The 13,400-nt window shown below is 41.0% G+C and overlaps 1 protein-coding gene across 1 annotated transcript in view; it reads right to left on the bottom strand.

Moving 5' to 3' along the window:
- LOC140948164 (intermembrane lipid transfer protein VPS13D-like) overlaps positions 1 to 13,400 on the bottom strand; it is a 142,362-nt gene that overhangs the window by 70,556 nt on the left and 58,406 nt on the right. Inside the window, exons 25-35 of the mRNA XM_073397390.1 lie at positions 12,918 to 13,054; positions 11,103 to 12,487; positions 8,554 to 9,286; positions 7,848 to 8,043; positions 5,314 to 5,539; positions 4,640 to 4,865; positions 2,946 to 3,185; positions 2,482 to 2,598; positions 2,173 to 2,251; positions 1,832 to 1,989; positions 585 to 831 (exon numbers count right to left, since the gene is read on the bottom strand). Coding sequence (XP_073253491.1) covers positions 585 to 831; positions 1,832 to 1,989; positions 2,173 to 2,251; positions 2,482 to 2,598; positions 2,946 to 3,185; positions 4,640 to 4,865; positions 5,314 to 5,539; positions 7,848 to 8,043; positions 8,554 to 9,286; positions 11,103 to 12,487; positions 12,918 to 13,054 — 3,744 coding nt within the window. The remainder of the gene's footprint in view (positions 1 to 584; positions 832 to 1,831; positions 1,990 to 2,172; positions 2,252 to 2,481; positions 2,599 to 2,945; positions 3,186 to 4,639; positions 4,866 to 5,313; positions 5,540 to 7,847; positions 8,044 to 8,553; positions 9,287 to 11,102; positions 12,488 to 12,917; positions 13,055 to 13,400) is intronic.

Genomic DNA, 13,400 nt, shown 5'->3' with positions numbered 1-13,400 from the left:
ATTAACAGAGATCATCACAGTGCAAAAAAAACCGAGTTCTAAGCCACTTTAAGTTTGACAAACGCTTTTAACTAAACACCGTTAACCGTGAACAGTTTCATGGTAGCTTATAGGGTAGACTAGAGGAACATTTATCTTCTAAAAATAACCCACTTAGCAAGGGATCTGGAACTACAATGATTTCTTAAACCGCGGCCTAAGTTAGACTCCATATAAATAAACAACCCTTTCTGCATGTATGCTTTAGAAAGGTGTCCGTCTCATGGTGAAAGGATTAGCACAGTCGGTCAGTGAGTAGTGCCGGATCTAGGGGAGTAGCCCGAGGGTCTGGATGACCACCCCCCCACCCTTATCTGAAGGTCTGGATCCGCCACAGGTGAGTGCACTACTGCCTTCTGTGAGGTAAGTTTCGAGTTCGATTGCCAGGTTTAAATAAACAGAGCCCTTATTCATGCCCTGGAGAGGTGTCCGTCTCATGAAGAAACCCGAATGCATTTCAATTAGCAGACGTTTTAAACCGAAATAAAACATCACTGTGTGTCCAAGGAAATACTTGAATGAAACTGCCAGTAGAGAGGAAATACCTTTTTGCCTGGTATCTTCAAATATGACCTCTTCAGACACCAGGTCAATCGTCTTTGACCAGTCAGAGAAAGATTCAAACTCGAACTTAGATTTGATGAAGTCTATTCTGGCCAAAGAGGGAAGGTGGCTGGGGTCAGGAAAGTCTTCTGGATGTTCAAATAGTTGAACAGGATGCAATTCCAAACTAACATTCACCAGATCAATTCTCATCCGTAGGCTGGTCCACACCTCCTCTGTCTCTGGAGGCTGAATAACAAAGAGGACTTAGGGTAGAAAAATCATGACTATGGTAAAATAAAGCATGAACAATAAGGGCCCTTACTCAATGCTTCCGCCAAACAATTTCAACCTGTCTCTCTATAAGTCAGCTGCAAAGTCGCCAATGGGCTATGGTGAAAACCAATCCGGCGGTACCGTCGCCCCGGTACAAACTACAATCGGCGACAAAATTTTTGTTTTCTAAGGTAGCTCGAACAGCGGCACAACATTGCACGGAGGGTAATGGAGGGAAAGCTTTATTTTCTCCTTTTGAAGTCGGTAAAACGTCATAAAGAAGTATCTTCGATTTTCAGTATTTTACAAAATGAAGCTTGACACTACCGTAAAATTGCGAAAATTAGCCCCTCCATGTATAAGCCCCTCCAAATATAAGCCCCGCAAACCCGGTAATGCAAAAAACCCTCCGTTAAATTGCCCCTCCAAATATAAGCCCCCCGAGGCTTGTACTTGGAAAATTGCCCTCAAATACAAAATAAAAATAAGCAAAAACGGTAAATTTACTTCTAACTATAAGGCTAGCCCAATCGATTTTGAAACGCAAATTTCCCTCCGTAGATAAGCCTCTCCGAATATAAGCCCCTCAAAAAGGGCCTTTGAAAAATATAAGCCCCGAGGCTTATTTTCGGAACTTTACGGTATTTTGTCAACTTTGAATCGTATCTGTGTACGCGGGGGAGTAAAAGGGCAAATGAAAGATCACCAATTCAGTAGGGAAAAGTTCAATAGACACAGGGCCGCTAAGGTTTAATGCTTTAACCTGTGGTGGCATGCTGCCAACCCTACCTACAGGATCATACAGAAGCTTTACAAAAATTTCCAAATTTCCTGTCAATGATTTTCAAGTCAAAGTGTCCAAAACCACAAAATGTACGATGATATTGGACAAAAATATCATACAGTGAAAAACAGAATCAATATTTTGGGTGAAGCAAAGACGTTCAAAAGAAAAAGAAAAAGTTCCTGTTACCTTTCCTAATGGATCTTGGATGACAGATGATGGTCTTTCAAACTCTTCAAGAGGTTCTCCAAGATTCTCTCCCAGCATTCCAAGAATGAAACAGTACTGCGAATAGTCCAACAAGGCACCCACCGAGGACAAACGACCACTGACGTTGATGTCTGGAACTGAAAAGGAAAATAAAAAGCAAAATGTGGTTGAGTCTACATTCCGCTCATCCCCAGTGTAAGATCAAGCCACCACAGCTCGTGTCGTAACGTTAGCTTGCTTGACTAAAGAGAGGTCAGAGGACCTGCCCATGAGGAAATAAAAGATTACGAAGAGCACAAAAAAATGCTCATGATGCATACCTGCTCTACTGAAAGCCCAGTCCAAGTTACGTTCAACTGTTAAATTAAGTCTGCATTTGTCTTTGAACAGCTTCAATCCCTGTTCATAAATGACACAGCGGTTTTAGTAAAGCCAGCAAGAATTTTGCAACGACCCTAGCCTACGTTAAGAGACACACCACGAGTGAACTCTTACTCGGGCATTGCCGGAATTTTGAACCTCTTCAATGTGGATATCTCTACTAAGCGAACACTATTTGTGCTATCAAAAGCTAACCACATCGAGGAGTTTAGACATTCTTGTATCTATATCAAAACGTTTTGTCAAACCTGGCTTTTGTAAGAGAATTCACCGGAGGACGTCTGGTTATTGACTGCTATTCTTGTAGCTGTAAACAGATCCATATCCAGTAGTTCAATGCGCATACTATCCAACAAGCAGACATGCTGAGGTTGGTTAGGTCCTGAAAAACAACAAAACTAAACAATGAACAAGTTTATACCCTTCAATGCTACAGTCAGAGATGTTTTTGGCCATTGACACCTGCTTTATTTATTTTGGGCGGTCAGTGCCTGCTTTAATACTATAATAACCGAAGGTTACGGAGTGCAGGTGACAACGATTGGAGGTCAAAACGCTCTTGCTCCAACGCTGTGCTTTGCGTAAGTTTCACGTGATAGAAGGTCGAACACGCTTGATTAGATTTCGTGAGTAGATACGTGCCGTGAATTTAAACAACCTGGAGATTAGGACTGCAGGCTCTTCTGGTCGCCCGAAATTAAGGACGATTCACGTCTGAATCAGTACCCAAAGACTTACCGGAATCATTTTTATATTGTGGCCTTTGTGCGTTCATGCAGTGACTCAAAGTACCCGATGAACCATCCCATCGATAGTCATTGGCCACAGAGAGATTACCAAGGTCTACCACCAGAATGTGACCGGACTTAGCTGAGCGAGGTACAAGAATCACTGGATTACCAGCTTTGACGTCTAGTGTAACTCGTGTTCCTCTACCAAACATCCACGAAACCTGTTGTGATGTAAAGCAAAAAAGAGGTGCTTAGTGGGAAAATGGATGAGAAACGTCTTGCTTATCAACAGGGCCAATAGAGTCATTTTAGTATTTTAAGCAAGTCAAAGAATTAAGGATTCAGTGGCAAGACGAGTTTCAAGACGCAGAATTTTTTAAAAAAACAATTTCTCATTCTAGCGGCCAGTTAAGAATCTTCTTGCTTATCAACTGGGCCAATAGAGTCATTTTTATCATCTTAAGCAAGTAAAAAACAAAACACTTTCTGTAATTATCAAGGCTCTTATTTTTAGCAGGCTTTTTTTATTGTTCTAGCGTATCGGGTAACACCTCCAGCAAAAACATTTCTAAGCCTCAACTTATCCAGAACTTTGCTTGCAGATCCTAAGTATAAAAAAATTGACCATGTCTCTGCTGCGCTCAAATCCCTCGGTTGGCTAAGCGTCCGTCAAAAACTTCTATTAAATACTGTTACTATGGTTCAAAAGTGTAAGACAAATCAGGCACCACCTTATCTTTGCAATTTATTTCATGTTACATTTAGTGTCAGGACGCAGCAGCAGAAACATGTCACAGTTAAGTCTACCTAAATGCAGATTATCAACTGGTCAACGCTCTTTCGCCTTTCGTGGGGCAAAAGAATACAACCTACTGCCAGAAAACATTCGGAACTTAAACAATATCTCAAGTTTTATAAGGAAAGTCGCCGCCCACTATCTCGGAAACTCTTCCTAAACACATTGAACCTCATTTATCATGACTTTATATAAACTCATGTCAATATTTCTTATTGTAACAGATGAAAATATTTTTGACACATTGTAATTTTATTATTGTATTTTTTTTTAGTCGTATATTACCACAGAATAGCCCCGTATAGAGAAGTCGTAATAAAGTTTATGTTATGTAAGGTATAAAGCCTTTCCGTCGAGCCCATTTTAAGATCTCCCTAAAAAAAAAAAAAAAACGGGAACTCGAGTTTCGTGTAAAACCATTTGACTCACTTTTTCTTAAAATCAGGAGCTTTAAAGAACGCTTACGATCCGCTTTACAAGCTTGAACACTGTTACGTATGCAATTTTTGTGTGAGCGATGTAAAACTCATTTTTCATGTGTGGAATGTGATAAAGTGTACGACAATCATACAATAATTTGTGAAGCCACGCTCTTTTTTTAGGCGCCCCCGGTCACGGACCCGGTAGTGCAATGGCTCTGCCGAGCAACGTCTGGAGGAGGGTACACCAGTAAGCCTGACCCCCCGGAAAGGCTCCCCGCCCAACGGGGCACCTGAGCAGTCGGGTGTGCTAGGACTGCTATAAGGTAACGAGTCCCACAACGCAGAGAACTGCATACAGCAGTACCCACGAGGTACTATTTTTATACACTGGTACCAAGTTAAGTACCAAGTTAAAAGTTACGTTTTATCGTGTATAACATATTAGTCATCATACTACCTCGTTGCCTTCAGAAGCAGCCCTCATTCTGCCTAAGACCTCCTGGAGTTGTAGGTAGTGTTGACAGAACACAATTAGCTCTGTCTGGAATCTCTTGGTGTGTACATACTGCACAGATGACATGCGCAACTTTAGACTCATGTCTTGGTCTCTCAGTAAATCAGGGTCTGGACTGCTATACTTGAAGAAATTGAAACTCAGGGCTTCGTCCCCGAACGTTTTGAACCTAAAAATGTGGAATGCCAGATAAAAAATGAAGAATGCAAAATGAGAAATGCGGGATGTGGAAAGCAGATTGTGCAATGGGGAATGGGGAATCGGGAATGCGGAATGCGGTATGCGGTATGCTGAATGAGGTTGCAGAAGAAATGGATCAATTTAGCTTTCAGGGAAACTGCCCACCTACTCCTCCCCTAAGCTAACATTAACACTTACTTCTCGTTTAGGGTGAAATGTTGATTTAGGTAATGTGGAATGCGAAAGGAGGAAATGAAGAATGTGAGATGCGAAATGTGAAATGTGAAATGTGGAAAACGAAATGCGAGATGTGGGATGTGGAATGTGAAATGTGGAATTAGCGTGTGGAATGCGGGAAACGTCCCAGAAATTATGTGAGATAAAAAACATACAGATATCACCGGCAATGACTTGACAACGCCAACATACAGACTTACTTTTCCCGGTACAAAGTTCCATGCGGAGACATATCAGTCACTGATACACTGGTGAGTTTCCCTTCTGCAGCTAAGTTACCGTCTCGCATGTTTATATCAGTAAAAAGTCCAAACGCCTTCACCTTGGCTATGGGATATCTCTTTTTACTCAGTACCAGGGTTAACGCCGATACTTGGAACTTGACTTCTGTGTTAAGGCCTTCATTCTCTGCCGGTTCTTCAACACCTGTTAATGAGAAACAAAAGAAACAGAAAGTTTGCATTGAAAAAGCAGTAGTACCAGGCAATGTTCAAAAACGCTTCCTCTATAGGGGGTTTTAAGTGAGTGCCTCTCACCAACCTTAACAAGCACTACATTGAGAAGTCGAAAAATGTCATGAGCGCTGCGAAAATTCTCCCAATAGATGCAGTCGACGAATCTTGGTGAATTGCTAACAGCCGTGTTCCATCCGATCCGCTTTACCCCAATATTACAAAACTGAACACAACTTGCAATACGCCGGGAAGGTTTCCTGCGGAACCCTTCACGGCACAAGACCAGTGTAGGTAGTGTCTAGCCCCAGAGGTCCGTTCTCAAAATACTTAAGATTAAAACGCCCGACACGCAGGCTTCGCTGACGCTGGGCTATTAGGTCAGAAAAAGCCTCTGGCACCCATGCAGCTAATAGCTAATAATGACGACACCTATGAAAGTCTCTACTATATGATGTCAAATTCAATTCAATTCAATTCAATTCTTTATTTCACACTATATAAGGTATTTACACAAGTGTACATAGGAAGGAAAATAAAGTAGCTGATAAATAATAATTAACTAAAAGACATTATGTTCATTTGTGTACAGTGCCCAAAGTAGCAAGAGCTTTCTTCTTTGACACCGTCATGTTCAGATAATCGGCAGCAGTAAAGAGAGGAGATAAAATCTCAGGTAATATCAGTGACAGAACATATAAGCAAGGTCAGATTTGGTTAGTTAGAAGATAGGACTTCCATTCTTTCTTAATCTTATGATATGATAGATTGCGTCTTGGTGCTGCTATAATAGTCTTTTGATCAACCCAGGCAAGACCAAGTTGATGGTGTTGGGAACCCGACAAATACTACAGAGACTACCTGTAGACTTTCACGTCACTCTACTTGGAAAGGAAGTTACAGCCTCCTCTGCACGAGACTTGGGACTTCAAGTAGACTCCACCCTTAGCTTTGATGATCATATTACAAACACTGTCTCATCATGTTTAGGTAGTTTATATCAGATAAATAGGGTGAAACATCTTCTCGGTACCAGGATATTGGAGAATGTTATAAATGCGCTGGTGTTCAGCAAATTATATATCACGCGGGTAATCTTTTAGAGGACGGGTTCGGAACGGCAACAAGAAGATTTATTCCAAAAACGAACGTGGTTTCCACGAAGTAAAACTCCACAACAGCACGTAACTCGATAAACTTACATGGCCTCCGCCAAATGCACTTAACTTGATAAACTTACACCGCCTCCGCCAAATGCACTTAACTTGATAGACTTACACCGCCTCCGCCAACTTGAATAAACACTGCTCTCGTCATACTTGACTAAACAAGACTAACGCCAAACTCTCTTTGCTTGTGAAAACTAGTTAACACTTAACTCGGACTCGCCTACTTATATACTTTCACAATAACATTCTAGAACCTTCCAAATAGTCTAATTATAGAAAGATTACAAAATATACCGCTTTAGAAACGCTTACACAAGATCCTAAAATAAACAAACTATGAACTCTCGCGAAGTTTCTAGAAAGTCACGCTAGTCACGCAATACAATTTTTCGTAACATTTTACTATTGTTCTCCAGTATGGTCTAGCACAACTAAGAAAAGTATCTCAAAGCTGCAAAAAATCCAAAATTTTGCTGCAAGAATAATCATTAATACAAGTAAATTTGATCATATAACATCGGTTCTTCAGGAGTTACGCTGGCTCCCTGTGAGTTATTATTTTGACGTATACGGTAGGCGTTCTCGCGTTTAAGTGTGTGAAAGGGCTAGCACCTAGTTACTTGAGTGATAGTTTTGTGACAAGATCTACTGTTCATGATCGCAACACAAGAAATAAGGACTATCTTAATATTCCAGCTTATCGGAAGCAGGTCAGCGAACTCTGGAACTCATTGCCACGTGCGATCACTGCTGCAGACAGCCTGCGTACTTTCAAAAAGAAACTTAGAGAATTCCTTTTCGAATCATTTCTTGTCAACTAGTTTTTATCTACTATTATAACTTTAACGTCTAGACATTTTACCTTAATATGAATCATTTATATGCTTATGTACGTTGGGTCTGAAAAACCCTGATTGGGAGCTTCAATGAAATTTTGTTTTAATTTTTTATTTCATTTATGATATGGTAGACACTTGAGACCAGGCGGTACATTCTCCCAGATTTATGGAGCGGAGAATTTAAAGGACGTCTTACCTAAGTTGCTGGATACTCTTGGCCTAAAATAATTCACATACGTGAATAGCACAATTCATGAGCAGTGTTTCTATGTACCTTCTATCTCCACTGGAAGTTGCTTTCCATCAAGTGCATTGTCCAATGGATTTGATTGTGCACTGGGGCTGCTGGGTTGGGAGCTTAGGGGCTGCTGTGGAACTCCAATTCCAAAAAACTCTAACACAATTACCCAGGTCTGGAGATTTAGATTTGCTTCTAGTGAGTTAAAATCCAAATCAATCATGCGGTTTACCTAGAGGAACAAACAACATGAAAAAATTAAGTCCGTCATGAATCAAATAAGATGTCGACTTAAGTAAATTTTATCATGATATCGGGATGAGCAAGAAGCCTTTTTAATCCCCCTCTCCCTTCCCTTTAGAAAAAAACAACCTAAGGAATCTCACAAGGCCATGCGGTGTGTAGCATTATTTCCGTTACTCGACTTTCTTTTGTGACTGCAGGCGTTTTAAAGTCACTGTCTCGTCTCAGTCGAATATGGATGTGTTTGTTTGTTTCCTATTGTGTTGTTTTAAACCAATTAAACGTGGTCTGCTTTTCTTAATTTTTTTTTGCCGCATGCCATCCTTTCTTTAAGTTTCATAAAAACAACCGCGGGCTTCCTGTTCCCCAAAGCGGCAGTCATTTTGACAACAGCTTTTGGTATCTTCATATAAATTAACACATTTGTTGCCTTGTTCTTGACACCGAATATGTACGACCTGACCTGACAAAGAAAGATAACGAGAGAAAGATTACCTACCGAATTGTGCTTGGTACTAAACTCGTCGTCTTTCTTGTCAACCAAAAGAACTTGAATGCGTACAAGATTATTTCTCTTCTTTTCTTTAAGCACCATGTTTACATCTTCCACGGATGAATCTCTATCAATGGAGGCGTTCCCAGAATGTAGAGATGAAAATTTATGAGTATCCATGAGTGGCCGCAACGGAGCTAATGAGCGAAACGGGCTTTGCTGGTGAGCCGTGGAGAGACAGTGTGGAAGGGAGGACGAGAAATTAGAGCGTAACCCAGCATCTGAAACAACGGGGCAGGATGTGGAGAGGCTGGAGGGATAGGCAGAAAGCGAGCGTTCACGTAAATGGAATTGACGAGGAGCAGAAGAGGAAATGAGATGGCGATAAGGCGAATCGTGTTCTTGAAGTAGATCTTCCACGAGAAGTCCACCAAGAGAAACGTCAATTAGAGTGACTGTGGGTTTGGTGTGCTCATAACCAAGGATAAAGTCATAGAACATGATGTCCACGAAGTCGTGTTCAACTTTGTTGAGTTCTCCACAAAGCTTGATGCTAAAGTGTGGCAATTCAAAATGTGCTCTTACTGGCGTGGGGCCCTCTGTCTCAAGTTCATAATCAATGCTGACGTCTTCAGAGCTATCAACATTTTCTCCAAATGGGACATTTGGAACAAAAGATACCCGTTTCTCCGGCAAAACCTTTTCTGGAATGTAGGCTTCCAGATTAGATGCAGAAGAGCTGTAAGGAAGCAAAAGAAACTTTAGGATTAGGACAAACTTCGACTAAAAACAGAGGTTAGAAACTCTTTCTAAGCTAAATAAACTGTATGCGAAGAAACTTTGGCATATTGATGTAGTTAAACGTGATGTGACGATATACTAGAACTTAACTTCACAGTAAAGCACGCAATAAAGAAACTTCAAAGAATGAAAAAGTTTATCGGTTTTCTTATTTTTGTATCCTCTTAGCAGGGCTTCTGATATTTCGCGCGGTCGCGGACCCGCGAAATTCCCCAAAAATTACGAAATGCCGCGAAATCCGCCAGAAATATTTCCAAATACTTGTTGGCAAAACATATTTAATAGTTATCTTGGCTATTAGACCTGTTTTATTCACCTCAAACGTCCAAATTTATCTTGAAACTTCGTCACTGCAACGAGTAAACAACGTCCCAAAACTACCAGGCGTTCTTAGATTAATGTTGCGAAAAACTGGGCACTAACCATAATGTTAATAGCTTTAGCATTCGCTCATTCCTCGAGTGAACTGTTGTTGAAAGAGCAAATGATTATGCCTGTTAAAAAAACGTTAAACAACGTTGGTCATATCGACGCAAAATTGATCGATTTTAGTGAAATTTGCCAAAAAAATCCAGCGAAATCGGCTATTTTTTACTGATTGCTTCTTGGCGAAGTTTTCCCCCGAAACTTCCAGTGAAACCGGCTGAATTTTTTAAGAATTTGCCAATGAAAATCCTTCGAAATTTGACTTTTTTCCTCTAAAATCCCGCGAAATCGGCCAATTTTTCCGCGAATTTTGACTTTTCTCCCGCAAAAATCCTGCGAAATCGGACGATTTTTCCTCTGGTGAAAATCCCGCGAAATTTTGCTTTTTTTTCCCGCGAAATATCAGAAGCCTTGTGTTAGCCTCACTATAAAGTTGATATTAGATTTATCGAAAGGACCCTGTTGCCGCAACAACTCGACAAGCTGTCCAATCTATTTGAATATTCATACATGTAATTATTAATTTTATCACGTTACTTAATTACACCGTGCCCTCGATAAACGAAACGCAAAACGCTGCTATCTTATCTGCCATAACTAGACTAGTGTGTAACGATACAAAACTTTCGAGGTGACGTTTTATGTCCTTGTAAAATTAGGCTGAACACTTCAATTACCAGGTTTATAATCCAAGTCAATCACCATCTTCCCTCCCTTAAAACTTTTTGGTCTCACGGTTTCCTCTTTTATGTGTCAGGATAGATTGAGGCATTTCATATGCACCGTACGAAACTATTTTGAAATTCGCCATTGACACCTCTCACGGGATGCACCTTGTTTGCCTCCCAAAATTTTGCATTAGCATTGACTTTAATTTCTCTTTGGACAACTGCACTACCCAGGACAAATTGGAAAAATGGTTAAGCGCAACTTTGAGAGGGCACGCATGTTGTATTATCGGAGTTGTGCAAATGGTGAATTGAACATCCTTAACATGGTTGTTCGTAAAAGAGGGAAAAGCCAAAGATGTAGACGTTAACCCTTTAAGCCCTAAGAGTGATCAGCAACAAATTTCTCCTTGTAATATCAATCCTTTGTCAAACAGAGTGGTCATGAGAATTACAGACATGATCACAAAAGATGAATTTACTTGCTATTTTATAAACTTCTCCCTACTACTTCCGTAGGAAATGAATAGGAGCAACCAGGAACAAATGAGATTTCAAATTTCGATCTTAGGGTTTAAAGGGTTAACTATGATACAGAAGCATGAAAAATATATACAAGACAAGAAACCAGTGACATAGCCTCTTTTAGTGCCATGTCACCTTGGAGAAAGTGTGCTTGGAGACTGAGAAGCAGGACTAGCCAGAGATGACGAATGTACCACAGCAGGGGGAGGGACAGGCACTGTTTCCTTACCACCACCAATGTTATCAATAGTGTCAAGTAATTGGTGATAAGAATTAGTGGAGAGTTCCAGCTGCAGAGGACTGGCAACCTTCCCGGAAATGTGAATGGTTGGTTTTTGTGTGTTCAGTGGCGCACCCAGTGAACCAATTTTTTCAGAACGACGATCCATCATGAGCTCAAAAGCTGTTTTCCGAAGAATATGCGTACTGTAGGATTTTGGTGAATTAAGGGCGTTTCTGCCCGTAAATGATTCTGGGGAAGAGAATGACGAAGTTCTTGATGAATCTTTAAGGTCTGGTGTCAAACAGTAAAGACTCATCTCTTTAATTTCCACGAACAAGCGATCAATGTCATGCTCCTCCGCAGCCAAATGTCCCGTGTCACTTTCTTCCTCGGCGACTTCCATCAAGTGCGTGTTTCGAACCGTAATATTACCCAAATGAGCCACTAGCATTTCTGTGTTTGAGGAAGACTTGGGCACTTGCACAATTGGCGAGTCAACCGAGATACAGCTGTAAACTCGTCGCTTTGGACTTAAAGAAATATTGTCAACAAAGTCGCAACCGTCAAGAAGGGCATCGCTATCATTTTCAAACATTAAGCTCTCCTGCCGACTTCCAAGACTCCTCTCCTCCTGTCCACCTGTGGTGACAAAGGATGACGACAAGTAGTCAAGACCTTCCGCCAGTGCTCTATTTTTACTTGCAAGGCCCATGGCCACATTGCTAGCAGCTTGACGTAAGGTTTCCCCAAACTGGGAGGTGTACACAGCATAGTCACCAGCCGACAATAAAAGCTCGGAAAGAAATCTATACGTGTGGGTGTATTGGGCAGAAGCAATCCGTACATTTATTTGAATATTTCTAGCGATTTCAGAAACATCCACGTCACTCTCCATCGGAACATCGACAACAAGTTTGGGGCTTTGTCCGCCCTTTGGAGGAATAACAAGGGTAAATGTAAAAGCTCGCTGGTCATTTGGACCGTCTTGCATATCTTCTGGTAACGACCATAAAAACGAGGGTTCTCTTGTGGTGGTATCCCCTGCGAATAAACTTCCGCACGTACACACAGTGCGATATAATGAGCCCTCTGGAGTAAGGTCTATTATTCTAAAACCTCCTAAGGAGCCATCAAGACGCTGACATTCTCCTAAAGACGCATTGAGCTGAACTTCGCCAACAGCCACTTCAGCGACTTTACGCACAGATTTCATTCCATTAACACTGACGCTTCTTATTACCAGAACGTTGATAGATTTAAATGATGCCCTGACTTCGGTTACATCAGATACCTGCTCCTGAAAAACGCAAAGACATATGCAAGTAAGAAAAGATGTTAGGGGCTAGAGAGGTATGAACTACCTTGGAAACAAACTTTTTTGTGTCCCGCAAACGAAAAAACTCATCTTTGACAAACTTATGCATATTCCCTGGTATGAACTCCTTTCGGTTGCTCGCACTTCCAGTGTAGACGTAATATCTGCCTTCGACTCAAAACGGGCTGGTTATTTGGAGGGCTTCAGTATTCTTACACACGACACAAGTCTTATATGCGCTGGCCCAAAAAGATGGGAAATAACTTTCAAGTCAAAAAAAGATAAGTATTGCCTCTAATGAACCCCTTAACGCCCAAATAATCTAACGGTAAAATTGGCCTTTATCTCTACACACGATCTATATACATTCACCTAACTAACGTTGTTTGATTGTCTTTTTCACTACACTTACCTCAGCTTGGGTTTGATGGGATTCTATGTCAGGTTGTTCAGGCACTGTTGGTAAGTCTGTCATGCTGAAAACGGTTTCACCAGATGAAAATGAAGCACTAAAAAACTGAACCAAAGCTGCAAGAGTTTCCTGATTTGCTGTGGGGAAATAAAAACAATTGTTACCTAGCTGTACATCCCTGATCATCTTGTTAGAAATACAGTAACCTCTCGATCTTAACAGGTACCTCTATAAGACGGACACATGGCTAACACAGACTCGGCTAGAGATGCTCCCTGTCCGGCCTTTCTTTACTCCTTTTAGTTACTAATTTTGACTCTTTATAACACTAACACGGACACATATTGTTGGTCCCATAAGTGTCCCTCTTGGAGAGTAGACAGTAGTCCATTGCTAATACTAAGTGATTTTGTTACAAAAATGTGGGGTGGTGAGTCCTGGGGCTCATCTTGTGAAAAATAATGAGTCTCGACCTGGAACTAT

The sequence above is a fragment of the Porites lutea genome, chromosome 1 (assembly GCF_958299795.1).
Source record: "Porites lutea chromosome 1, jaPorLute2.1, whole genome shotgun sequence".
NCBI classification, from domain to species: Eukaryota; Metazoa; Cnidaria; class Anthozoa; order Scleractinia; family Poritidae; genus Porites; species Porites lutea.
Note: the sequence above shows the minus strand (reverse complement) of the source record. Positions and strands in the feature narration are given on the sequence as shown.